Source organism: Phyllobates terribilis, unplaced genomic scaffold (genome assembly GCF_046119375.1).
Source record: "Phyllobates terribilis strain yellow unplaced genomic scaffold, ASM4611937v1 Scaffold_2__4_contigs__length_985480577, whole genome shotgun sequence".
Taxonomy (NCBI): Eukaryota; Metazoa; Chordata; class Amphibia; order Anura; family Dendrobatidae; genus Phyllobates; species Phyllobates terribilis.
Genome location: NW_027362762.1, coordinates 928,436,338 through 928,463,158, shown reverse-complemented (window position 1 = coordinate 928,463,158; position 26,821 = coordinate 928,436,338). Strand labels below are relative to the sequence as shown.

Genomic DNA, 26,821 nt, shown 5'->3' with positions numbered 1-26,821 from the left:
TATAAAGAGATGGATAATGGTCCCATGTGTTCTTATTGTAGGCCTTTAAATAAATACAAATTTTTGTATTTATCGAAAGAGCATTGTTACGGTACTTGCCATCGTGCCATCTGGTTGGAAGGATGTTTGGGATCCTTAAATTTGTATAACTTTACTGATTTTCTGTTTGGGATCAGATATCAAAAATCCACCCTCAATAAAGTTTACATCATTTTTCTATTAGAATCCCTCCCTGCTATTTTAATCTGAAAAATACATTTCAATGTGTGAGGAAACCAGACTATTCCAAATTGCTAACAGAGGGAAATAACTCGGTAAACTCTTGGCGGTTTGTTTTTCTTTCGGATTGAGTTTCCCTCGTAGCTGAAACCCTCTCATTATTAGGGGCTATCAGGTTGCTGCTTTCCGTTCCATACAAAAGACAGATTTTTCATGGACTGTATCTGACTGCACGGGAATGAATGGAAAATCTCCAAAAAACGAAATGTAATATTACAGATTGGCGAGATACAGTTTTTACTCGTAAAGTATTTATTTCAATTTTTTTATAACCCAAAATGGCGAGATATTAGGATTATTTATTTTTGATGCCAAGGAAGGGGGAATATTAGTGGCCTAGAATTGAAATACCTTAGCTGGTAACACAAAATGTTCTCCTGTTGCTTTCCTCCAATGGTCCACCAAGTCTTCCATCAAGAGAAAGTGAATTAATTTGGATTTCAACTTGGCCTACTCTGTAACGGTCCCTCATTGACATCCCTAGAATGCTCATATAAGTCAGTTGAACATGTTTATCTATGGTGTGGATTGTCTCTAGCTGGTCATTTGGGCCGGGAAGAAAAGGCACTAGCTCAGGAGACAGAGGAACCGATCATGGAGCAACAGGTCAGCGGATCGACTCCCCACACCGAGCCATGACACGAACACAGTGAATGTCATATCATGTGCCATGTGCAGTCATAGTCTGCCACACGTACACTGTCCCAGACGTAAAACTGTGATCCTCTTGTCATTAATCTGCTTTTAGTCTTGTCTGTTGTGTCATTTTCTAGGTAATTTCTTAATCTACTTAAGTATGCGGTGATACTTCCTGATCACTAGGTAGGTTAACTATATCTTTGGGAGTGAGAACCCTTGTGGCAGAAATCATATTGGCTGAGTTTCCAAAAGAGCTGAGGATCATGTGAATAGAATATCTGTCAAAAGAAAATGCTAGATAGTTTTTGCTTTTAGAGGAAAGAGCTCATTATGAACTATTTCATGATCTAGTCAACCCATAAGTCACAGTACTGGCTCCTCCATGTTGTCCATCAGACCTCATGCATTGAGCATGTATCACAAGAAGCCTTCCCGGTAGAGCTCCATGATCATATGGTACCTTCATCCAGAAATACTTCTAGAGCTGCTTCTTCATAATACGGCATCTAATGTAACCTGGCATATCCAAAATTTACCAAAATGATGAAATTGGAGGCATATTAAGGTACAGAAAAAATATGGGTGGTTTATTACGTCTTCATACAAAGCAGTAATGCAACCATGTGTATGAGGCCTCCTTAGTCTGCTGTTCTGTGGACTTTGCAATATTGGAAACATCCCAGATGTATATTTCTCTGATCCAGTAGTCTCCATGTAATTTCCTTGGTATTCGCTTTCTTTACCCTGAGGGAAACAACTTTCTCTATAAATATTATTACAAGATTTGCAAACTTTGCAACTTATGACCGTTCAGTTCTAGGTTGGCACGCCGCATTCTGCTGGATGTCACGGCATGGTAGAAGGAACGCAGTGCTGCTTGCTCCCTGCAGAGCGTCTCACTGTTAGAGCCTCGCGCATATGTTTTTTTTTTCTGCAGAACTTTACAGCAGGATAATACTTCACACCACACCAGGCGATGCATATGTGATGTGACAGCCTTAGATATATAAGTGTGGTCCTCACCTCATCCGCTCAGTGTTTCATTGGAGCTGGCTGCTATGTGCTTCCAGATCTTTCAGCGAATATGCTGTGTGACCAGTTTTTCTCTGCACCCCGTGATCGTAAAGTTCAGTTTTAATTGAAGTCAGCATTTAACAGCCAGCTGGTTTCTCAGGTTTTGCTTCAGTACGATTTTATATAATTGGGCTTGGATTACTTTATCTATTTTGGAAAGAACCTCAGAATAGATCAATGGAAATTATACATAGACGAGAATGAGATTACAATAATGGGAATCGGTGCCTATAGTTGTGATAAGTTGGTCATACACATAAGATTGGCTGAATCCACCTATTTCTGGCAGCTAATGATCTATTGTCTAGGGTCCTTCTGGCTTCACTACTACTGATTTTGTTGTGTCTGGGAGTGAAATGTTCTCCCAAAGAGGTAAAAATGCAAATTTTTCAAACCGTGACCCTTTTATTCATGGACTATGACAGGTATTATAGATCAGTCACAGCTCATGGACATCACAATGCTTGTTCCATTGCAGACAGCTGGTAAGATCCATGTTTTGTTTTTTGTTTTATAGAATTATATATTGTAGCAAAGCTAGCTAGGACAGAGTTAAATCCTAGTTCTGCAGGTCTTTATTATATGCACCTGGCTAGCCTTGACCAAAAATCAGAGCCCGTGTTCACTAGTTTTCAATCTGCTGGATTTTGGGCAGAGTTGAGGGTGCTGCTGGTGAGTGACCAGCCAAAATGTGAGCTATAGCTGGAACTAGGAGCGAGACATAACAGAATCTCTCTCTGAATGGAGACTGCATGGGTCAGCTAGAAAATCTGAGCAGTTTGTGTGTTTGAGCTGCAGAGAACCGTGTGGATGTTGCAGCCTGTTCAGTATGAACTGTGCACGAAGTTGAACATTCCTGTTTGGCGCTGGAAGCTGCTGGAGCTCGGGCTGAAGGGGATACCGAGACTGGTGGGACCATACTTCTTCTGTGTATATAAAGTTTGCTCCAGGAGAGAGGACTGTAATCTGTTTTAGTGATCCTTCACTGACATATGTGCCTGCTAAATGAACTGTTTATTTGCTGTGATACCTTTGTGCCCAGAAGAGGCTGTTTTTGGTTTTGAATCCCTTGGAGTTTTATAAAAGCAATAAAACTGTATATATTTGGACTACATAATAATAATAATATGTATATTACATCTCAGTTAGTTGTTAGTTATTTATTGACCCTTTTTATATTCTGAATGCAATTTTCATTCCATCTGTTAAAGGGAACCTGAGACCGGGTTTTCCCAATATAAAGTAACACCACCACCTTTAAAGCCTCTTTTACAGCATTCTAGCATGCTGTATGTATGTATGTCCCCACTCCCCTCTGCAAGGCATAAAAAAGACCTTTTTATTTTACTCCCTGACCATGCTGATGAGCGTCTCTGGTCTTGATCCAGTGCTTCCTCTCTTCCCACCATCGCCGTTCTCCTACCCTGAGCAGGTGCACTTTTCTCTACCCTGCCAAGGTCAGAGCACAGAATTGTAGCACACGTGCATCGGGAAAGGCCAAAGAGCGCCAATGACCCATTGGTACAGCTGGCACATGCACACTGCACGGCTTTGCTCTGACCGCGGCAGGGCATAGAGATGTATGTCTGCGCAAGAGAGCGATTGTGGGACACTGTGCAGATAACGTAGGACGCGTCATCCACATGAAGCAGGGAAGGAAGAAGGCTATCGTAAAAAGAGAGGAGGCAAAGGATCAAGACCAGTGACTTCCATCGGACTGGACCTGCCATCTGAGTATAATAAAAGGTCTTTTTGGTGCCTTGCAGAGTTGATTGCGGACAGATATAGTATGCTGTGAAAGAAGGTTTAATGGAGGTGGCCGTGGTTCATATTGGTAAAACCTCATGACAGGTTCCCTCTAGTGAAAAACATAGCTTTTTGTGAAAACTAGCTGCTATGTGGGAAAGTAATGGTTTCGGACAGCTAACCTACTTATCACCCCCTCACCTGTTCCTGAGATGTGATTGAATGTAGCAGTTTGGAAGTCAGTCCTTTTACTGAAGAGCTGTGATTTTCCTATACATCTTATCTAGGTTGGCAGAACATCACTTATGAGACAGTGAACACTAAAAACTCGTGTTTTCACATCCCATGCCTTTTACTAGATGCGATACATAGACGACATCCTTCAAAAAAATATTTAGAGAAATATTTATATGATCATATATGAGTAAATCAAAGGTTGCAGTGATAGTCAGAGGTTTCTTTTTAGCATACTTATCTCCGGGAATAGATTTTTGATGCTTTTATTCTTTTTGCATACTTTTATATGTTGCACGTAGTGTTGTGTTATAAATCTGATGTCCTTGTCAATCATTGTCAAACCTTTAAACTTACTTCTGTGATACAAATCTTAACCTTGATTTGGACCCTGATCTTGTTTGAACTTGGTATCCAAAAATGAGGCCTATAGCTATTTTGAAACCTGTTTAACAGCATGAATTATGTGTAATGCACATGATAACTTATTCCACTTATCTAACCGGCCCAGGTTCAAAGCCATAACACAGTAATGTTCTCTCCTTCCAGGAACACACATGCGATATATTTAGTATTGTGACTTTCTTGGAAGGTTTAAAAGCTCATTAATCTTAATAAATCTTTTTAAACAGAGTTTTTTTTGACCGTTTAATAAGATTGCTTTTGTGTATATGAAGAGCAATTTGTAGGAATTAGAATAAAAAGGCTTTAAGATATCTTATACTGATCCTAAATTACACTCCACAGCTGCACTGATTCTGCTGGTGCAGTCACCGTCTACATACAGTACAGTACAGTACATTACATTACTGATCCTGAGTTACATACTGTGCTATACTCCAGAGCTGCATTCACTATTCTTCAGGCATCAAAGCTGAAATCTACCAAAAATCCCTACATGCTCCATAGCTATACTCACTGGTAATTCTAGAAATAATTATGGAAGCTCAGCGGAGCTGTTAATGATGTGTCTGTTAACCAGCCTACTGATTGTTTTGAATATCAGCTAGCAGAATTATAAATGCAGCTCTGGACTATGATACAGGCTATAACTGAGTGCATGTGAAAGATCTTTCCTCAGCTTTATTTAAACTATTTCTGTAAATCGTAAAATGATATAAAATCTGTTTTTAAAGTGATAATAATCCGTAGACCAGGGCATCACAATTTAGGTTTGTGTACCTCCTTGTCCCCCATTTCCTCCCTCTCTAATATACTTATAAAATGGGTGGACGCTGTTTATGGGTTCAGGGGTAAAACCTATTCAGCAGAAGACCTTATATCTCATCCGTTAGTAGGTGATGACTCTACCATTAGCGATTATGTTTCATTTGCCAGATTTTAGCATGTCTTCCCAAAATTTGCACTTTCACTTCCTGAACATTCGCATCGAGGGTCATTGAGAGGCTAAAAGCAAATACCGATAAATTATTAAAAATCTGTTCACAGTGAAGTAATAACTCTGCTGGATTCATATCTTTTGACCGACTCAGTTCATTTAACACAAACACTAAATTATTAATAAAACCCACATGACGCCTTGGAGGATATGGAGGACTTGCTGATTTATAGGAGCCCCGTGTAATTTGCCATCATTGCCTCCACGATAAAATAATATTATCACCTGCTGCTGCCGTATTGTTAATTAAAACAATCAGCATTTTATGTATCGCTGGTGGTCTCTAATGCCTTTGGGCTCAAATAGAGCACAGATTAAGGGGAGGGGAGCAGAACACCATTATCTTTTCATCTGACACACAGAAAGTAAATAATTCTGTCAGTCAAATGTCCCGGTCGGGCACGAGATCAATACGCTCCTGCACACAAAAGGCAGTGAAATAATATTTTCAAATAATAAGGATTTTTATTAAATTAAGGGCCACTTTCTGCTGCTTTATTTTTATATCTGAGCAACAAATTCTACAGAATAGAAAATCTCAATTGTTTTTACAGCAGTTTGGACCTAAAAGTAACCTACGGCCATACAGATGAACTCGGCCAAACATAGTGTTTTTAGTGGGAAGAGGGAAGAAATCGCCACTCAACGTTTGTCAGTGGCTTATCTCCTCTTGCCTGAGCGTTCTTGTGCTTTCAGTGGAGAGAAGGGGGAAAGCCACTGCCAGGCACCTCCTGGCCGTGACTTTACAGTCCCATAGAAACAAAAGGATCAGGATGTCCCGATATCAGAGTTAGGGAAAAAGATCTGCAGGATCCTGGTGCAGTGGCCATGTCTGTAGTCCATTGCTGCCAGACCAGAGAACTGCGAACTTCCTACTGCTCGCACCTCTCCTGATTATTTGACCCCATGATGTCGTTATATTGTGGCGCGATGAACGCATGACATCGCGTAGGCATACTAATCAGAAAAAGCACCAGAGCTGTTGCAGGTAGTAAGAGGTTTGCAGTACTCTGTTCTAGGGTCCTGAAATATCTTTTTGCTCAACTCTACCCTATACACATCAGATAGTTGTCCATTTCTCGTAATATCAGTGTTTTTGACTGACTTCAACCTCATGCATATGAGCAAATGATCCTACATGGCTGGTCTACATGTAGTAGACGTGCTTTGTCTTCGAATGATCCAATAGAGATAAATTTATTTGGAGTGATTCTATGTCAGGACTTCCAGCAATCAGCTGTAATTTCTGTAGAACCCCAGAGATGACCTCCAGCAACCAGCTGTAATCTCTGGAGGAACCCGGAGATGATCTCCAGCAACCAGCTGTAATCTCTGGAGGAACCCGGAGATGATCTCCAGCAACCAGCTGTAATCTCTGGAGGAACCCAGAGATGGACCTCCAGCAACCAGCTGTAATCTCTGGAGGAACCCGGAGATGATCTCCAGCAACCAGCTGTAATCTCTGGATGAACCCAGAGATGATCTCCAGCAGCCAGCTGTAATCTCTGGAGGAACCCAGAGATGGACCTCCAGCAACCAGCTGTAATCTCTGAATGAACCCAGAGATGATCTCCAGCAGCCAGCTGTAATCTCTGGAGGAACCCAGAGATGGACCTCCAGCAACCAGCTGTAATCTCTGGATGAGCCCAGAGATGACCTCCAACAACCAGCAACCCAGTGGCACATGTTCAAATCTGTGTGCAAGGAACCTATATGGTGTCACTTAGTGCCCTTACAGTCTCTATGGAGTGAGTGCACTTAGTGTGTCGCTATATAGTGACAATGTATTCCACCAATACGTTCACAATCTGATATGTGATGGAATATTTCACAATGATTTTAATGGACTGTGTCTTGACCAGAACCTTATCTCTACAACAATGGAGCAACCTACCTATCTTTCAGGTTGTATCACAGGCAGTATCACATTTTTGTAACCCTGCACAGGATCCAGTGTTTTCATCAATGGAGCCATTTTATGGGAGCCATTGTGATCATAGCACTAGTTTGCCCTATACCTGGTGGCACAGTACATCATGGGATATGATGTAGGTACTTTGCTAGAATTTGGCCAACCCTATCATATATAATGCAGCAAATGTAGAAAGAGTTTATTTATTAAGAATAAAGTTATGACTGCAAAATTCCATAACCAACGAAGAAAAGCGAGATTTCTTTTCTCACTGTCTATAGCTTTCTTTTTCTCTCCCCTCCCCCCTCTCTCTCTTTGTCTTGTCATTACCCCATTTTACTTGACTGATGATAGATAGGCTTTAAATATTTTTACTCGCAGGCTTCACGCTTGCATCCCTGAGCATTTCAGTCCTTTTAAGTGCTCCAGTAAAGAATCAAAAAGAAGTAAGTTGCTTTGTAATAGCATCTTAGGAAAAAAACGTTGGTAGGAAACTTGTGTAACATCTCTGGGGATTTTATACCTGCAGATGAAACAGACGCTCAGAATAAGCCATTAAAGCAACAACTGGATATCTTTGTAGTTTTGATATAAACTGTGTTTGTAATGATCTGGTTTAAGAGGCTAAAATAATGTGCCTATTTGTACATGATCTAGCCTGTTTGAACAACCTCTTTACTTCTTGGAAGTCCTCAAGATCAACCATTATTGACAAGGGAACCTGCTCAGTGCTCGCTTCCCCATGACATCCACATTGGACATCCTCATGAAGTCAGTAGACCATCCACTGCTTTCAGTGGACTTGTTCAGACTTCCAGAATGAGAGCTGTTCTTTTCATCTCTACTACACCCTAGCCGTAAAGATTTCGAAAATAAGGTTTGCTCTATTACCTGAATGTGCACCAACAGGACAAAAATTTAAAGAGACCTCTCCAAATCACAAGATCATTTTGATTACAGACGCTAACAAATAGTCTTGGTTGTAGAACTTTTTTTGAATTTTTGAAATGTGTAAATCCCACCGTTAATAAACCAATGTTTTTATTGTCCAGGTGGCCGTGAAAGTTATTGATAAGAAGAAAGCCAAGAAGGATACTTATGTTACCAAGAATTTGCGTCGAGAAGGTCAGATCCAACAGATGATTCGACACCCCAACATCACGCAGCTTCTCGATATTTTGGAGACGGAGAACAGTTATTATTTGGTTATGGAGCTTTGTTGTGGAGGAAACCTCATGCATAAAATTTATGAAAAGAAAAGACTGGAAGAGCATGAAGCAAGAAAATACATCCGGCAGCTGATTCAAGCTGTTGAACATCTGCATCGTGCTGGAGTTGTTCACAGGTGAATATAAGTTTTGATGACATCCATGTTGTATTCTTGCTCCCAACAGTAAAATAACTGAGGTTGAAGATTAAACCGTAAATGTTGCCATATTGTAGGCTTAGACAGCTTCTTGTGTATCATTGTCTTTTTTGCTCTGGCAGTGGAAATTTAAGTCCCGGCTTTACCTTTATAGGCCTTTACCATATATCAGCCTAGGCTTCTATGAATTCAAAATGGCTTCTCTCATTTATCAGGTTAATTAAATTACCTAAAGGCAGTGGTGTACCACCAATGGTGGCAGATCATGCAGCTGCTATGGTGCTCGAAGACTGGTTGGTTCTGGTGCCAAACAGCCCTACTCTCTGTATGACACCCACCGACATCCACTGTGTATGTATGGCAAAAGATGGAAGGACCACTCATTGAGTCAGCTCCATACCTAGTCGGTGCCAACTCTTTTACACAGCAGACACCCACTGGAGTCATGTCTGATCATACCAGCTTAACCCTTTAGATGTCATGGTAAAGAGCCACCAAGGCATCTAAGTGGATGAAAGGGCCTTTGTCATCCCCATTGGGCTCCTGCAATGTAGTCCAATTCGGACCTTTGTTGTGAAGTCCACAACCCTAGATTTCTAAGTTATGTATGACCTTGCTCAAAGGCAACCTGATGGGATAATTTTATGAAATGTTTTAATTTTAAAAATGTTACTGAAAGTAGTATGGCTATATAGGTCATTGAATATATCAATGAAAATGATACCTGTCTTGTAGTAATCTGATGTATTAATGCTAAAAAATCAAACTCTGAAAGCACATGCTAAGTATCCAGTAAGTGCATTGAAGGCTTATTGGGGGTATTTTTTTCTACGGTCTAGAAAATGATAGACAGTGTACCTTTAGCATGATGTCTATCTTATATGCCTAATTTTCACACCTTTTATATATGATATTGTCAGGTCTCTGTTTTCCTAGAAATCAAACGGTCTTGGGTTTTTTAGATTTAAAAGGGGCTGCACAAGATTTGAAAAAAATAGCTGTATTCTTTTTCCAAAATCCATTCCATCACAAAAGCACTCCCTGGACTAATGTGGCAGTGTTTCAGGGGAAAGGAAATCTCTTAATTTAGGACTTGGTGATACAAATAATTTAGTTTTATAGGAAATTATTCCCACTCTCCATAGAAATAGACACTTGTACCACGTAATTAATTCCAAAGTCACCTCAAAATAGTATTGCCTTCTGATGGAGATTTGTGGCCTACAAGTGGATACTCTGGTTCTCCGGAGGGCCAGTCATAAGGAGCATAAACATATACGTTTTTAAAGTTGATGAAAATGAAAAATTTAAACCAAATGACCATTCATCGGGTAAAAACTAAAGAACAAGCGATCATTTTAGCCAACTAATAAGACAGTCATAGTTTGAAATGAAGTCGGCCGTATTTTTATTTTTTCGTCCGAAAAGGCAGCCTGAAGATCTTTAGTTCAAAGGAAGATCGATCATCCTTAAACTAATCTTTCTTTTGAAAGAATATACAATACCCAGAAAGATCGATCGTTCGTTGCCTGGTATAATCGAGCATGTATGGCCAAGTTGAGCGACTAAATGTTTATTCGTTGGCATTACCAATGTTCATTAAGTTGAACTCATTTGACTGCCATCAACTAAAATCTGATGTGTACGGGGGGTCTTTACTTTAAATATGAAGCTGATTTGTGCCTTTGACTGTAGATTACATTATTACATGGTAGCCATAGCTTTCCAATTCTATTCATTACAGGTCAGAGTGTCTTCATTAATAACAATATGAGTGGTTAGGACTTGAAGGTCAGAAGATTTACATGAAGACTGCTGGTGGATTGACTCTTTAACTCTCCATTAAAGCTCATCTCTATTTATAGATGGACACAAAGGAAGATAATTGCTCTGAGATTAGAACCCATTTGATATGTTTCTCTTCTTGTTTACGCCATCATTTATCATGATAAAAGGAGATCGCTCCCAGAAAACAGGCCATTTATTTACGACAGGACAATTTTAGTTGTCGGAAACGTTTGCCGGCTTCACCATACGGAATTCTCTGAATGAATGAGTCACCAGTATTGTTAGCAGAAAGATCACAACTTTGTGTGAAGTTTCCATTATTCATAAATTTTTCTGCTGGAAGAAATACATGAAAGACAGGCGGGAAGAAATAAATACAATGAGAGAGCAGTCACGACAAGACAAGGATTTACCTGGCTCCTTTTGTGTAGAGGAGAGAAGTTATAAATAGGTCACGCAGACGGGGTTTTGTGACATTATATTCTGGGGGGACAGGAAATGCTCCGCTCGTTCTCAACGCATCTCTGAATTCAAAAGGAGGCGTAGAAAGGAAAGTTCATGGACCGCAATTTTCTGAGCCGCTTTCTATTTTACTAAATAGCTTAACTCTCTAAAATAAGAACCGCCAGTAAATTCAGTAAATGCACCTCCTTCAGTCGTCCTTTTGTGAAAAATCATATTCAAGTGTGTATTAAAGAAGCACTCCCATCAACCATTGTATCCTCTTAATATATTGCATCCTAATATAGAACACTCTGTACTTACAATTGCTCATTTTGCCTTTCTACCCAGCTAATTCTTCTCTTTTCCATTAGGTCTGTGACATCTCGTGATTAAAAACTGACTAGCTGAATCCTTCTAAGATCTATGTAGAAACAGGAGGTCAATTTTCTCTGCACAAGTTATAAGTTACTGCAAAAGTCTATGGCAGGGGGTAGGAGGGAGCAGCTGGGTCAGAAGTTGTAGAGGAGAATGACAAATGCAGGGACAAGAGACTTCCTGTATCTATATAGAGCAGAGAAAAGAGGAGAACTTGGTAGAAAGGCAAAGCGAGCAATTGTAAGTGCACAGTGCCATATGATATGATGATTTCAATATAGTAAGAGGATACAAACTTTGATGGGAGTGCTTTTTTAAAGGGAATGTATAGTCAGAAAATTAGCTCTTGTGTAAATCAGGTTTTTGTATTACATGCAGTTTTTATATATTTTTTTAAACATTCTTTGCATTATTTTCTTTTTCATATCCCGATCTTTAGTTAAAAAAAAAATAGTAATCTTGCAATTTACACACTGACACTTCCTGTACTTTCATGAGGAGTTTACAGCTGTTTCCTTATCAAAGGCAGGGTTATAATGACGGGTAACAACTCTAGTCGCATCTAATAACGCAGGATACACCAATCGCAGTAGTCGATGTCAAAACTGACGGCTCCCCCTCCATTCACAATGGTATTTTCACACACTCATTAGATGCTTTAGTACAGAAAAACGGGGTCAGAATCTGTTCATTGCTGCTAATGTACATGTGAATTTCCTGATACCACAGGAAGTTAGTGTTTAAAAACTAGTGGCCAATGTGAAAATTGCAAGATCTCCATTTTAATACAAATTGTGATATGCAAAAAAAAAAACACATAAATGTATTTTTGCTAGCACAAAAACTTGAATAATTGGGTCATTTCCTGATGATGAAACACATTTTTTTTAGGGGAAGCTAAGGGTGTATCCTGTGAAGAGAACCCCAGTTTAATCTGGTCCCTTAAACCAGGGTTCCCCAACTCCAGTCCTCAAGGCCCACCAACAGGTCATGTTTTCAGGATTTCCTTAGTATTGCACAGGTGATAATTCCATCATCAGCACAGGCAATAGTTACATCACCTGTTCAATACTAAGGAAATCCTGAAAACATGACCTGTTGGTGGGCCTTGAGGACTGGAGTTGGGGAACCCTGCCTTAAACCCTTTAACATAGTTGGCTAAAGGTTAAAAATTTCGACGCAAAGGAACAAAAATTGTAGAGAAGGGGGTAATTTTATTTATTTTTTAAGTTTTGCTATGCAGTTCAGACTTTAGTAATCTAAGGGGGCACTTTCACATTCATGCCCTAGAATAAAGTCTTCTATTGCTACCCACCCTGTGTAATACACTTCACTGAAAGTGAACAGCGCTCGTTGGCCGCTTGTGCTACAGAGGAGAAGCTTCTGCAATCAGACAGTAATTGCACAGAATAAAATGCATTTGTCAGTTCCTATTATATGTGATGCTGCCTGTGGGCCGCAGATCATCACGTGTACGGGGTTTACGTGCCCCTGTGGCTCCTTGTGGAAACGCTCTACAAAACCATCTTTTATTCATAGACCATCAACAATGCACTTTTTTTTTCTCCCTTTCCTCATATTTATGGATTTACTTTTATATTTAATCCATACTTTTCTTGTGTACAATAATTTGCAATTAGGCATTCATGGTTTTTCTACGGAATATGTCTGATAGATGCAACCCCCCCAATCGAGAAACCATGAAAACCCTAGACCCCAAAGTTCTCCTTGTCCATGCAGCAAGTTAATGGAAAGATGGCAGATACTTTGCGCTTCAATTTCTCACTCATTTTAAAATCTCTGCTTGCTGTCAGTGAATGATTGCATTCACAGACACACAATACATACCTGTGTGTCAGCTTCAAAACGCGTCAATAATAATACCGCATTTATATAGTTCATGTATCCCGGATCTCATTACCAATCCATCGGCAGCTCGGAAAATCCACATGTTTTCCTATATTCAAATTAGTAAAGAAGGATCCTCAATTTGGGACATTCACAAATCTTTCTCTCTGAAGGACCCAGCAATGAACGGTTATATTTATTTTAATGGGCACCATGCAATGCTTAATTTCTCCTGTGGGGGCACTGCAGAGAAATCGAACACTTGCTGTTGTGTTGACAGTTTGCGATAATCAACTGATCCAAAGCAGACAATCCAGTGATCTTGCCTTTTCTCTGTGGGATATCAGGGCTGGCTGCCGTGATAATGGCCAACTATTTTTCCCTTGACCTAGAGAAGAATTTCTGCCTTGATGATAATGACTTGTAATCTGATATTAACCCCTGCGTGACTCTGCACACTCATTAATTATCGTCTTTCCCTGCAGAGACTTGAAGATTGAAAATCTGTTACTAGACGAGAACAATGACATCAAGCTCATCGGTATGTACATTTTTTTTAATGAGTCTCCCATTAACATTGTATTCCTCCATTTACTCTTCATCTGTCCAAGCAGAGAGGTTGTCCCAATGGAGCCTCTGTGCTCCTATTGTTTTCCACTTCCTCCCTGTCCTGCCAAACTTCGCTGCTGACTCTGCAGTATGCTGCCTGTTAAGTTCTACGTCCGACACATTAGCACTTGGGATATTTTTTCCTGAAATTGTTGAATTTTTCCAAATGAAAAGCGCTTAAGAAATTTGGTTTATAGTAAACTTCCCTTTATCCAGAACGTCCCACAATCCAGCTCCTGACATGAGTTTCATATACTTTTCTGAGTGGTCCATAATTTAGAGTATCTGTAGCGACATAACTACAATATGTGCATGGGTTGCAGTCGCACCCAGGCACTGGAGTCCAAAGGTCCCCAAAAGTCCCTTTGGCCTGTATGAAAAGACCAATACTATTAAAATAATTGGGGGCCCCATTAGAGCTTTTCCATTGAGGCCAATGATCTTCAAATTACATCCTTGTGTGTCTGGTAATCCGGCAATAATCAGATATTGATACTGATTTCAAGTAATTCTAATGTAAAAGTAGGACAAATCCAAGAACGAGGTGGCCAAAAAGTACAGCATTTTGAATATTTTTTTCTTGAAGTTCCTGGCTACTAAAAACAAACAAACAAGCAAACTGGATTTTAAAGGGCACCCCTGTAAAATGCACATGCTATAGAATAACATTCAAGTAACCGATCTATTGTAGGCAAAAATTATGAAAAATTAAGAATTTTTGGAACATCTTGAAAAATTTTGACCAAATAAATTTGGGATATCAAAGCTAGCGAGAATTCAAAGAGAACTTATATAGCTACAGCTGATATTGGCCTCAACTGTATAGTTATATAGTGCTGAAGGAAAAAAAAAACAATAGACGTAGTCTAAAATTTCTCTTCCATCAATCACGCCTACTTATTTGTACATGTGTCATTGCAGATTTTGGATTGAGCAACTGTGCTGGGATCCTGGGTTACACAGACCCATTCAGTACACAGTGTGGAAGTCCTGCCTATGCTGCACCAGAACTCTTGGCAAGGAAGAAATATGGACCCAAGGTGGATGTCTGGTCAATGTAAGTAGTTTAAAAAAAAAAAAAAAAAAAAAAAACTACTATGATTCTAATTTAAGTAAAGTTTGGAATACAACGCTATTCTTGATTTCCTATGAAATGTAGATTTCTCATGTTTGGTTTCTGATTTATGTAGCAACTATAGTTGGTACAAAGTCTGTGCATACCTTAAATGGTACTTTGCTGCCCCTGAGACATGATAAGGAGACCCGCCTTACAACATTACCATTTCTGACTCCCCTCTTAACACACTTTGGAATGCTGATAAACAGTCCTTTGCCGGTGCGGTTCACCTTTTTTCTGGTATCCATGACCTTCACCAGAAGTTAGCCCTCCATTACTACATGCAAAGCTCGATGACGTTAATGAGTTACCAGCCGTCCAGCTCCAGCTGCCCCACGAATAACCAGCAATAATACGAAATGTCTACTTTGTTTTTGGGGTTTTCTGTTTGAGGAGAGAGCATACAAAACAGACACACGTGGCCACCAAATGGGGGAATGGTTGTACTGTGACTGTTACCACCAGGCAATTAGACAGTTCTGTATGTTATTACTTTTAAAGTGGAGCCTTAATACATCCAGGTGTCTTGATTGTCCTTCTACATGGTTAAAATACCCACCTTCTCTATATTTACAATACAGAAGAACAGGGGAAATGTCCAATGTGCCTCTTGAGTGATTTCTGCAGCTTTTAAGAGCTGTCTAAAGAAATAAAAGTATATTAGGACTGGTATTCTCAATGTTCTTTTTAGATGTCCTTTTTCTTGAAGGATCAACATTTTGATTGCTTGGTCTTAAAGGGGCTGTCCAGTGAAAAAAAAAGTTGTCACCTTTCCACATGATAGGTGATAACTTGCTGATCGGTGCGTGTCTGATTTCTGGAACAGGCACCAATCAACAGATCAGGGAACTTTTATCCTTGTTACGAAATGGTACCTCATGTTGGACACCCAACCATTGTCCCATCCATTGTCTATGGGACTGCTGGAAAAAGCTGAGTGCAGCACTCATTAGCCCCATAGGAAATGAATGGAGCGCAGGTGGGGCATGCGCACTGCCACTCCCAAGTTTTCTGTTCTGCCTATCGGTCGGACCCCCATCGATCAACAAGTTATCACCTACCCTGTTGATAGAAGATAAATTGTTTTACCCGGACAACCCCTTTAACGTTATACTTTGCCATCATTTAAAAATGTCTGGCTTATTTTAACCGTAAAGGTTGGACATCTTTCCGTGAATACACCTTACTAACATTCACACATTCCATTTACAATTTATCCTATTCTAAGAAACTCCCATTTTAAGTTTATAGCTTCTGTGCAGACCTATGTGTCTCCATGGTGACAGACTACAAACAAATGTTATGTAGTCTGGTCCGACAGTTACAATTCCTTCTTTTGTTCATTACCTTTTTGATAACCTATTGCATGGATGTTATGAAGAAGTGGGTAAAAGATGAAATTGATTAAGAGTGCAGGATCAGACTACATGCTTTGTCGTCTGTTACTATTAATACACCGTTTTTTGTATACAGCTCCAATGCTAACCTATGTGTGACCATTTTCTTATGAATTCAGTCTTGAGATGCATTGTTTTTGTGTACAAAGGCCAAAGTTATAAGTACATAATAGCATTTATTTCAAACAGTTTCTGCTATTTTAGTATTGGTCCCAAAGTTGGCTCATAAATGACGTACTGTGTATATAGTTTACTTCTCTACCCAGTATTCACCTTTCTTGCACCATTTTTGTTTTTTTCAAGTGGAGTTAACATGTATGCCATGCTGACGGGCACGTTGCCATTCACCGTTGAACCATTTAGCTTGCGAGCTTTGTATCAGAAGATGGTAGACAAAGCCATGAATCCATTGCCCTCCCACCTCTCCTCTGGTAAGTAGTCTCCACATTTCCGAGATGATTCATAGCACCGCGAAGCGCTCACATGTTGCTTCTCATTTTCTGTGGCTAAAGATGGCTTTTTAGGCCAATCGCAATAGCATTTTTCCATAACTGCAAGAAGGGAAAAATTAGTCTGCAATTGCACCGTATTTTGTCTACAAAAAATGCCTGTAGTGCCTTCTCTGTAAAGCTGCTGAACACTGAGCCAAGCCTTTTGGGATGGATTTTCAAATTAACACTTTCCCTTTCTCAATATGTCACTATTCGGTTTTCTAATTCATGTTGAACGGCCAAATATCACAATTATTATTTGAAATAAAAAAAGGAATTAATTTACGTATTTTATTAACATTTTGGCATAAGCCTTTGTAGATCAAAAATTAAAACCATGTTTTGCATGTTAAGATTTGTTTCCTATTCCAGATAACTCATTTTTTAGAGATGATGTGGTGATTATCTGATTGCTACAATACAGCATATGTTAACTGTTCATTTTCACTGCAGTGGCCACTACAGGAAAAATGTAGTATTACATGTAGTTATTTAAAGGGGACCTGTCATGAGGTCAAAAGTGGCTAGTTTTTGCTTTTTATTTTCACTGCTCCCCTGTGGAATACATTTTTTATCTGCTATACATGTCCAGAGATATAGGCTTTTATATTTAGTGCTAATTTTTATGGCCATTACTAAGGGGGCATGGCTCACATCATTCTCTGGGGGCGTGGCTCACGTCATTCTCTGGGGGCGTGGCTCACATTCTCTGTGGGTGTGTCTTTAGGCTGCTTTTCACACTTGACAAATAAGCACCGCCATAAAAATTAGCACTAAATATAAATGCCCATAACTCCAGAACCATATGTCAAATTTAAAAAAAACAAAAACGGCAATGCTCGGTGGAGCAGTGGGAATAGAATGATATAAAAAACCTGCCCACTTTTGACCGGCTGACTTGTCGCCTTTAAATGAAAAGCAGTCCATGTAACTTTTCAGTGGAATGGTTCTACTTTTTGTCCTGAGTTAAGGACCACATCTCTGACCTAATAAGGCCCTTCGAGAAGGAATTGTTCAGATGAAACCACTCCTTTAAATACATTTTAAAAGATGTTTGGAATGGCAAGTTTCTTTGAAAGATGGAGAATACCCTTTTAATTATGTCTTATTAAAGTTTTTACAGTGACTAGAAAATAATCTGTAGGATCATTCGATTATAGGGAGTAGATGCTGTATTTCTGGAGTAGCCCGTGTAACATAATTGTTTGTTTTTCAGCTGCTATTAATTTCCTTCGGTCCCTGCTGGAACCAGATCCTTTAAAGAGACCAAACATCCAGCAAGCTCTGGCGAATCGATGGCTTAATGACAACTATCATGGAAAAGGAGTTAACACATACCCAAACAGGTAGATTCACAAAATTATTAATCAAAATGGATCTAAAATTCTGTGCTGGTAGATTTTATGACTATATTTATGAGAAAACAGTATGCTGTAAGCTCCTAAATTCCCCTTTTGATCCAAAATTATCTGAAAAAAAAAAAAACAATCAGAAAATTAATCCAGATAAATGATTGGAGGTCGGAATACTATGGAGGACTGACATATAAGAGATTTACCAACAATCTGGCTGTTAGGGGCATCCAGGTTGAAGTAAGTTGGATTTTTTTCTTTCCATATTTTTGTAGCCCCTGATAAATGGCGTTCAAGTTGTCTGGCATCCGCTTACCTTCCCGGCATGACGCGATGGGCAAGTAGCTCTAGCTCTATCTTAATTTCTAAATTGTTTCATACAAGTAAACCTGGAAGGACGTAAGCTTCATGAATTGCTGTGGTGTAATCTAAAGCTAGGCACGTCTGCACAGACAATGGTTCCAACGTTCTACATCTCGCTGGTCAATGAGGCAAATCGGGAAAAGGCTAATTTAGCTCAAGAAGCAATCATTAGAAACACTTCTTCTAAACACATGAAATCTTTGGACGTACGGAAAACTTCAATTATGTAATGAGGGGGCTGTGGCTAAAGATGAAGGAGAAGTCAACTCAACTATTTGGGCATCATATCTGAAGATGATACTGTAGCTTTACCACCGGTCCTACATATAACACTGTAATATCCACAAGAAACTGAAACTGAAAGGCAGAAGATACAGATTAGATATTAGAATAAACTTTTTGACAGTGAGGGTGATCAATGAGTGGAACAGGCGGCCACGAGAGGTGGTGAGTTCTCCTTGAATGGAAGTCTTCACATAGAGGCTGGACAGACATCCGTCTGAGATGAGTTAGTGAGTCCTGCATTGAGCAGGAGGTTGGACACGATGACCCTGGAGGTCCCTTCCAACTCTAACATTATATGATTCTATGTGGGACGAATCTATCATAAGATCAGTTCTGGAACATGTGTAATAAGAGTGATTGCCAAGGTCAACAATTCCTAATCATTCATCTATGTTAGGCCTCCAAACTCTACCCCCACTAGATGATGTCAGGGGAAGGGAAGAATTGGAATTTCAATGACTGACTTTTTTGATGGACTGGGAGATAAAACAATGACAGGAGTCCAGTAGTGACTATGTTGGGAGAGAGGGAGCTGTCAGGTGGGGGGGGAGCTAATTTGTATGGCCAGCTGACAACTCCAAATGGGTTCACACCTTACTAGTGGGAAATGTAACAGCTCCTGTGTCTTGAGACAATAGTCAAATCCTCCACCCTGATCCATTGCTGTCATCAGCAGATCTGGTAATTCTATTTACATGCAAACAAGGCTGTAACAATGAGCAATGGCTAATTCTCCTCTACAAAGGTTTCCTTCACCACAGCATGTTTACACTGTGTGTAATGGGGAAAGTCAGGGGCGAGTCTGCTACTCCTTTAATTGTGGCTTAAAAGGGATTAGCAGAAGTCCTTAATGCCTCAAAGATTTTTTTTTCCAGTGAAAGCAATGTTTTATAATATTGAAGCTTATTAAACACTTAAGACCCTTCCAGTGCCATTTATAAGTCAATTAATAGTAACAGTTACATTCATTTATTTTTGAGGGGGTGATAACTGGGCTTCACTGAAAATACTGAGACAGCATTTAATCTTAAAACCAAGACCCCACCAGTGAATTGAGGAGCAGGCGCCATATATATTGAAACTCTAAGGGTGCGTTTACAATCGCCAACTAGCGGCGTTAAACAATCAGCTACATATTTGCTGATCATCGGCTTTCATTTAATGACCTGTTTAGAAAGGCCGACCTCTCTTCCCATGTGCACAGAGCAATTGGATAAAAAAATCAATCTGTGCGCATAGGCTGTCATTGTTCTTGGCCGCACACATCCTGTTTACAGGGGACAAAGTGCTGCTGAGAAACGATGATTTTTAACACATTGAGGGAGGTCCCAAGCAAGAAGGATCTCCTCTCCATGATGTCCATGTGCCCCATTAGGACATTTAGAAAAGGGTTTTGGTCTTCTGGCCACCTTTTATTAGAAAAGGACGTAATTTACTGGGGATTTTGCAATTTGGACATTTTCTTTAACATGGATAACCCATGTAAAGTTCAGTACGGAGAAGTGTTGAAAAACACACCTGGTATCAGTAAGGAAAACATCTGCTACTTCAGGAGATTATTAGCCTAATGAGGGAGCAGTAGGTCATGAGAAGTCCTACAAACCCCCTGAAGCAGTTAACAAGGAGACATCATTATCATTCAAGTCTCCTGTTAAAAATGACTATACTTCAGACCACAACCACATGAAGGTCCCTTTAATTATTCAATGGTCCTATGGCTACATATGCCAGGGGGGATGTTTTCACAAGGATCCCTTCATATCAATTGTGGCATCTGGAGAGAGCGGCTGACTGGCTGGATGCATTGGGTCGTTGGGTTAAAACCTGCCTAGGGCACCATCTACATGGGTGTTCTCTCAGAGTTGCATTACATTCCACATATTCTAATAAATTAATTGATTATACAATTAATCAGTCTGGGTGGGTGTTCCACTGAAATCAATATGTGATGAGCAGTCTGCCTGTCCTCAACTCTTTTAGGCTATGTTCACATGTCCAGTAATAATCAGTTAGAACAGATCCAGCAGCAATCGGTTAACAAAAAAGTTGTGCAGACACAACTTTTTTGTCCGGCTACAAAAAACTGATTTCAACTGGATCTGTGTTTTTAACACTGAGGTTATGGAACATATCTCACAACTTTGAAGCCCTTACAAAATAATTTTGCTCCCATTGAAATCCTTTCGTGTTACCACACACTAAAATGCCCCTTTCATGAAGTTTGATGCCAACAAAAGTGATCCCAACACAGTATGATGGCCCCCACAGTTCCCCACACACGGCAGGGTAGCCCCGACACAGCCCCACACAGCCCTTCCACAGCCTCACACAATAGGACATCCCTCTACACAGTATGATGGACCCCACTCAACCCAACCTTCCACACTGTATAATGACCCCCACACAGCCCTAAAAAAAACTGATTTCAACTGTATCTGTTTTCTTTTTTTTTAACACCGAGTCTATGGAAAACGGATCCGTTAAATAAAGGATGTTTTTTTGTTTACTGGAGCCATTTCAAATGGAAGAAAATGGATGGTTATCTAATGGATCCGTAGATATAACCAGTGAAAATATTAACGCATACCAACAAAAATTGTTAATTCTGCAAGCAGCTTCATAAATTCATCCACTAATGACCAGTGTCTTTCTACCCTCCAGGATCCATCTTGAAGACTTGAGTCAGTGCGTGATCCGTCACATGTCGGAGAAGCTCGGTTATAAGCACAGTGATGTCATCAACGTCATCCTCTCCAATCGCGCTTGTCATACCCTTGCCGTTTACTTCCTGCTAAACCGGAAATTGGAGCGCTACTTGATCACCATGAGGGTAAGCTTGACTTGCTATCTGTCGCCATGTTCTAAGGGAGGGCAGGGGGTTTCTCTCGAGGATATGGGGGATTACAGAGTGGATGATTTACAAGCCATGATTATCACAATGGTCCTGTTATCTTCAGAATGCGCAGAGCTCTGTAATTAACAGCTGTTCTTTCTCATGCTAGAAACCTGACATTAATGACAACGTTTGCCACAAGAACCAGATGCATCCACTGGAGAAATACAAGTCAAATAAAAACTCCTACGAGGTGAGAATCCTCTTTGCCTTTTCTTCTCGATAATGCAAAGTAAATCACAATAAATAAGCCGTGTCTATAAAGAGACAGCCTACAAAATATTTTATTATCTTACTGAATGCCATCACTGGGCCTCATGCAGTATCTCTCAGAAAGGACTATGCTGCTCATATCAGCCAATTAGCATTCAGCTTTCATTGTAGAAACTGCATCAGACAAATGAAACATTCACTCTGATTGGATGATTTATGACATCCACCTTCCTGTTTTAAAAAGCTTGCGAAAACTAGATAATTCCCTTTCAGAAAGCAGCAAGGCCGGTGATAGGTCAAGCTTCCAAAATTCGTGACTGAGGAAAGATAGGGAAATAAATGGCTATTGTGTGGTGCCATGCTAGATTATAGAGGGGGTCCCAAATGGGAACAATCCATTTGACCCTATTTGGTCATTTGTTTCTCTTACAATTTGACTAATTACTGAAGACAATGTAGAATTTTGAAGTTTATGACTAAATCTAATCTGCATGGTGTCTTAGAAGTAGGGAATGGAGATAAGTGTCTAGACACATCAGGCACCCAATGCTTACAGGGTTAAACAAGATCTGTGCGGGATCAAACCTAAACTGCTGATGCTGGGTTACTTTCTTCTATGCCTCATAGATTAGGTGTACCTGCAGGGGCATACATAGAAATCATGGAGCCCCATAGACATTCTAATTCCCCATCTCCTCAAAAACAAAGAAAAGTTACATATTCGGGGGGGTCACAAAAGAACATATCTCAAGACTTTGCAGCCGTTACAAAATCATTTTGCTTCTATTGAAACCCTTTAGTGTTACTACACACTAATATACCCCTTTCATGACCTCCATGAAGTATGATGCCAACAAAAGTGCCCCCCAAACCAAACACCGTATGATACCTCCAACAGAGAATTCATGCAAATTATGATACCTCCAAAGTGGCCCCAACACAGCTCTCCGATACAGAATGAGGCCCCCACACAATAGGACATCCCTCCACACAGTATTATGGACCCCACACAGCCCTCCAAACAGCATAATAGCCCCCACATAGTCTAACGAATAGTATAGTGGCACTGGGCTCCCCACCTGACTTGTAGAGCAAACCCATAACGGCTGCGTGGTCTGGCACTATTAGCGGTACGCCTTTTTGTAGGTGCCAATACATCAAAAATGGTTTCCCGACAAATTCTTGTTTAGCCCACGCTCTTTTTTTTAGATATTTTTTTTTTATCATAATTGGGATAGGAGAGTCTTTTAAGAAAGCTAAAGGATCGGGCATGTTGAAACCCAACATGCCTGATCAATATCTCCAAAAGCATCTGCAGTTGAAGGCGAGTGACACCATCTCCATACACATCCCTGTGAACACTACACAGGTCCTACCAAAATCACAAGGTTTGGCTGACATAATATATATATGTCCAGCCTCAAAAGTAAGGATAATTACTCCATATAAATAAAATATATTATTGCTACAGAGAAATGCACTTAGGAAAACAAAATGAAAGTCCCAGAAGATGTAAGGATGTATCTGTCCGTTGATTGTGTTGTATCTTTTGGGAACCGATAAGGAAACGCCTTTTGTAGAGGTCTAGTATTACCGCCATAGAAAGAGTAGACCCCTCCCAACAAGATGCGGTTCAGTGGTTTCCATGCAGGCTCAGGATGTAATACAATAGGGAAGTGATGCTTTGTGTCCCAGGCCCTGCCAGATGGAGCGTGTCTCAGCAATGGTCAGGGAAGTCACTTCCTGCTCGTTGAAAAGGGAAAGAGGGATCGGAAACTCCTCCTAGGGCTCAGCTTTCTAAAGGAATGAAAGTGGAGGATGTGGCTGCTTCATGTGATACAAGGAAACTGCACATCCCGGCCTTCCTCAGTCTGCAGAGCATTAACCCCTGCACTCAGGGGAACAGTCTACCCATTTCAGGAAAATTACATTAGCACAGATTGTCAGATTCACAACTTTTAGGTGCCCATACAGATATAAATAATTAATACAGCACCGACATATTCCTCTACCCTTTAAAATTTACAGGGCACGTGCATTAAAATAGTCTTAGGCCCCATGCATATGGCAGAATGATAGAGTAAAGTGCAGTGAGCCTGTACACACAGAGTCTTGATAGCTACACTCTGGTGCCATAGGTACTCTGCCGCCATGTGGTACCTCCATACTGTGCCATATATAAAGAAAGTCTGCCCTGGGTACAATGCATGTTGGGCAGAATATGTATTAATGATATGGCGCACTGAGGGTCATATCTGTTGGATTCACATGTAATTTTGTACAATGAAAGGTTCTGTAGGGCCCTACGTACCTATATGTGCTTTTATCTAAAGTTATAACCTGAGGGATAACTAAACCTTGAAAATTGTTTTCTTTATGTAATGTTGATTGTTGAGGGTCTGTGGTCTAAGCAGGGCTGTGGAGTCGGAGTCATGGAGAAAGAGTTGATGTCCATTTTGGTGGAGTCTGAGTCGGTATAAAATGCTCCGGCTCCTAAAATCTAAAATATATAATACATTGGATACAGTAGTTCAGTGCTGTAAATTTTTTCATAAAAATTTGGGAAAGTTCTGAAATGTCCTATAAACGACTATTCTGTTCCTGATCTATGGATCTCCGCTTTTAGTTGAGATGAATCTGTGCTTCACTTTATGTACATGCTCAGTAGTGAGGCAGTGTTGTGGAGTCGGTGTTGGAATCAGTCTTGAGTCGGGGAAATTGAGGAGTCTGAGTCTGGAGTTTTGGCTTACAGATTCCACAGCCCTGGTCCTGAGACCCCATTGACTTCTCAAACCCAGGAGTAGAAGTGCTCAGCTTATTCTCCAGACTGAGCAAATCGATTCATAATGAATCTGATTTCTTACAAATTTCCACCAAATTTTGGATTTTGGCAAATCCAACATTTTTGGGATTTGATTTGCAAGAATCCAACAAAATATAGGGCAGCTTGCTTCCATTTTGCTGGATTATTTTTGAGTTTCGTGAAGGGGTTATTAAATTAATACTTCCCAAACTACTGACAGCATGAATCAGAATCTGGCTACGCTACTGCGTTTCACAGTGATTATACTTAGTCCCCTGCCAGCTTTTCAACGTGTCTCCGGGCACTGTGTGTCTCCGTTGACTAGTTGATTGCGGTTCATGTGTGGCTTATCACAGCCATAATGCCTTTGACTAAGAAGTCTCTATGTACTCCCTATTATACTCGCTTGTCCAAGGCCCGGCACACTCCTATCCTGCTGCCACAGCTCTCTGACCGGTCCGGCATGGGACATAGACAGCGCCAGAAGATCAAAAGACCAGAGAGAGTGGTGAGAGCAGGACCGGGGAGGAGCAGGCCTAGGGCTGGTGAGCATAATATTTTATTATTTTTTTAACCTCCTCTTTCGCCTTCTTTTATTGTGCTTTGTGATCTGGAGAGATCTCAGAGCTTAAAAGTTTTTTCGGTAATCAGACTGAATCAAATCTACTGGCCCGAATCTGCCTGAAACCAATACTGAATTTCTATTGAATCTCTACCCCACTCTGCTCACTCCTGCCCCTTGGTTTTCACATTCGATAGAAGACTCTGCTTTTGGGCAGATGTAAAATCTTAAAAGGGGTTTCTGCTTACTCGGTATCATATACAATTCTCATGGCTTATGTCCTAGAGGTTCCTTGAAGTCCCTCAGGCATCAGAAACTGCTACCTCTACACCCCCTATAGCTACACCTGTTTGTATAAGGACTAAGAATGGCAGCAGCCCATGAAAATGAAGCGATTTCCAGTTCTACTAGTCTCTTCTAATGGGGCATTGTCTAGAGTTCTTTGAACTTTAAGTTCAATGGAATAAACAACTAACACATGAAAAGGCAGATTTCTAAGAAAGGCGCACAAATGTAAAGATTCTTGACGTTTCATATCATTATTAAAAGCTTTTTGGTGAGTGCATCCGGACAAAGTCAGATCTCCGAAGCAGAGAAATTCCAGGTAGCTGTCAAAATAGAGGTGTTATGTGCTTAGTTATGTTAGGATTTGCAAGATCGCCTTACCCAAAGAATGTGCATCCTGCGTAGAAAATAGAAAAAATTATCAGTAATTACAAGTCGCTGAGTCACCGTCTTCGGTCACTTTGTTAAATATTCTCTTCTGTGAGTGATGCTACAATTGTACAGTGTACTCTTTCTTCCAAACTCATCAAAAACATTAAAAAAAACACATAAAACACAATAAAAAAATTATATTCAGCTCTGTATTCACTAACTATATATATATATATATATATATATATTCTCATACCTCAAAGTGTGTGTGTGTGTATGTATGAATATATATATATATATATATATATATAATATAATATATATATATATATATATATATATATATATATATATATATATATATATATATATATATCTCTCTCTCTCTCTCTCTCTATATATATATATATATATATATATATATATATATATATATATATATATATATATATATATATATATATATATATATATATATATATATATATATATATATATATATATATATATATATATATATATATCTCTATATATCTCTATATATCTCTATCTATCTCTATCTATCTATCTCCACACTTGCGTTCAGATCTTTAGGAAACCTATGGTACAATCTCTATGGAACTCTAGTGGCAGCCATTTTGTTCCCCCCATACCAATTACAAAGTAAAATGCTGGTAATTATAATAAATGTCTAACTTCCTGATCTATAATGTGAGAATATCTGAAGGTTTTTTGCTTCTTTTATGAAGACTTATCTTTTAACAATGGTATGTTCTTTTTGTTATTTCCAGGAAAGAAAACCTAAAGATTCAGAAAAGCGATCAGAACAGCGTTGTGGCCAAAAGAAAATGGAAAAATGCTCCCCATCCCACAGGCAGGCTCCAAGTGTCATGACTCAGGGCCATAACTCCAAGCCTCCTCTCAAGGAGAGAAAGTCCTCAAAGTCTGAACGGGGTAAGTGATGAGTTTTAAAGT

At 39.8% G+C, this 26,821-nt stretch overlaps 1 protein-coding gene across 1 annotated transcript in view; it reads left to right on the top strand.

Moving 5' to 3' along the window:
- Positions 1–26,821, top strand: part of HUNK (hormonally up-regulated Neu-associated kinase) — a 74,938-nt gene that overhangs the window by 42,358 nt on the left and 5,759 nt on the right. The window contains exons 3-10 of the mRNA XM_073668313.1: positions 8,336–8,628; positions 13,590–13,645; positions 14,635–14,770; positions 16,531–16,658; positions 17,935–18,064; positions 21,380–21,548; positions 21,721–21,804; positions 26,638–26,800. Of these exons, the coding sequence (XP_073524414.1) occupies positions 8,336–8,628; positions 13,590–13,645; positions 14,635–14,770; positions 16,531–16,658; positions 17,935–18,064; positions 21,380–21,548; positions 21,721–21,804; positions 26,638–26,800 (1,159 nt within the window). The remainder of the gene's footprint in view (positions 1–8,335; positions 8,629–13,589; positions 13,646–14,634; positions 14,771–16,530; positions 16,659–17,934; positions 18,065–21,379; positions 21,549–21,720; positions 21,805–26,637; positions 26,801–26,821) is intronic.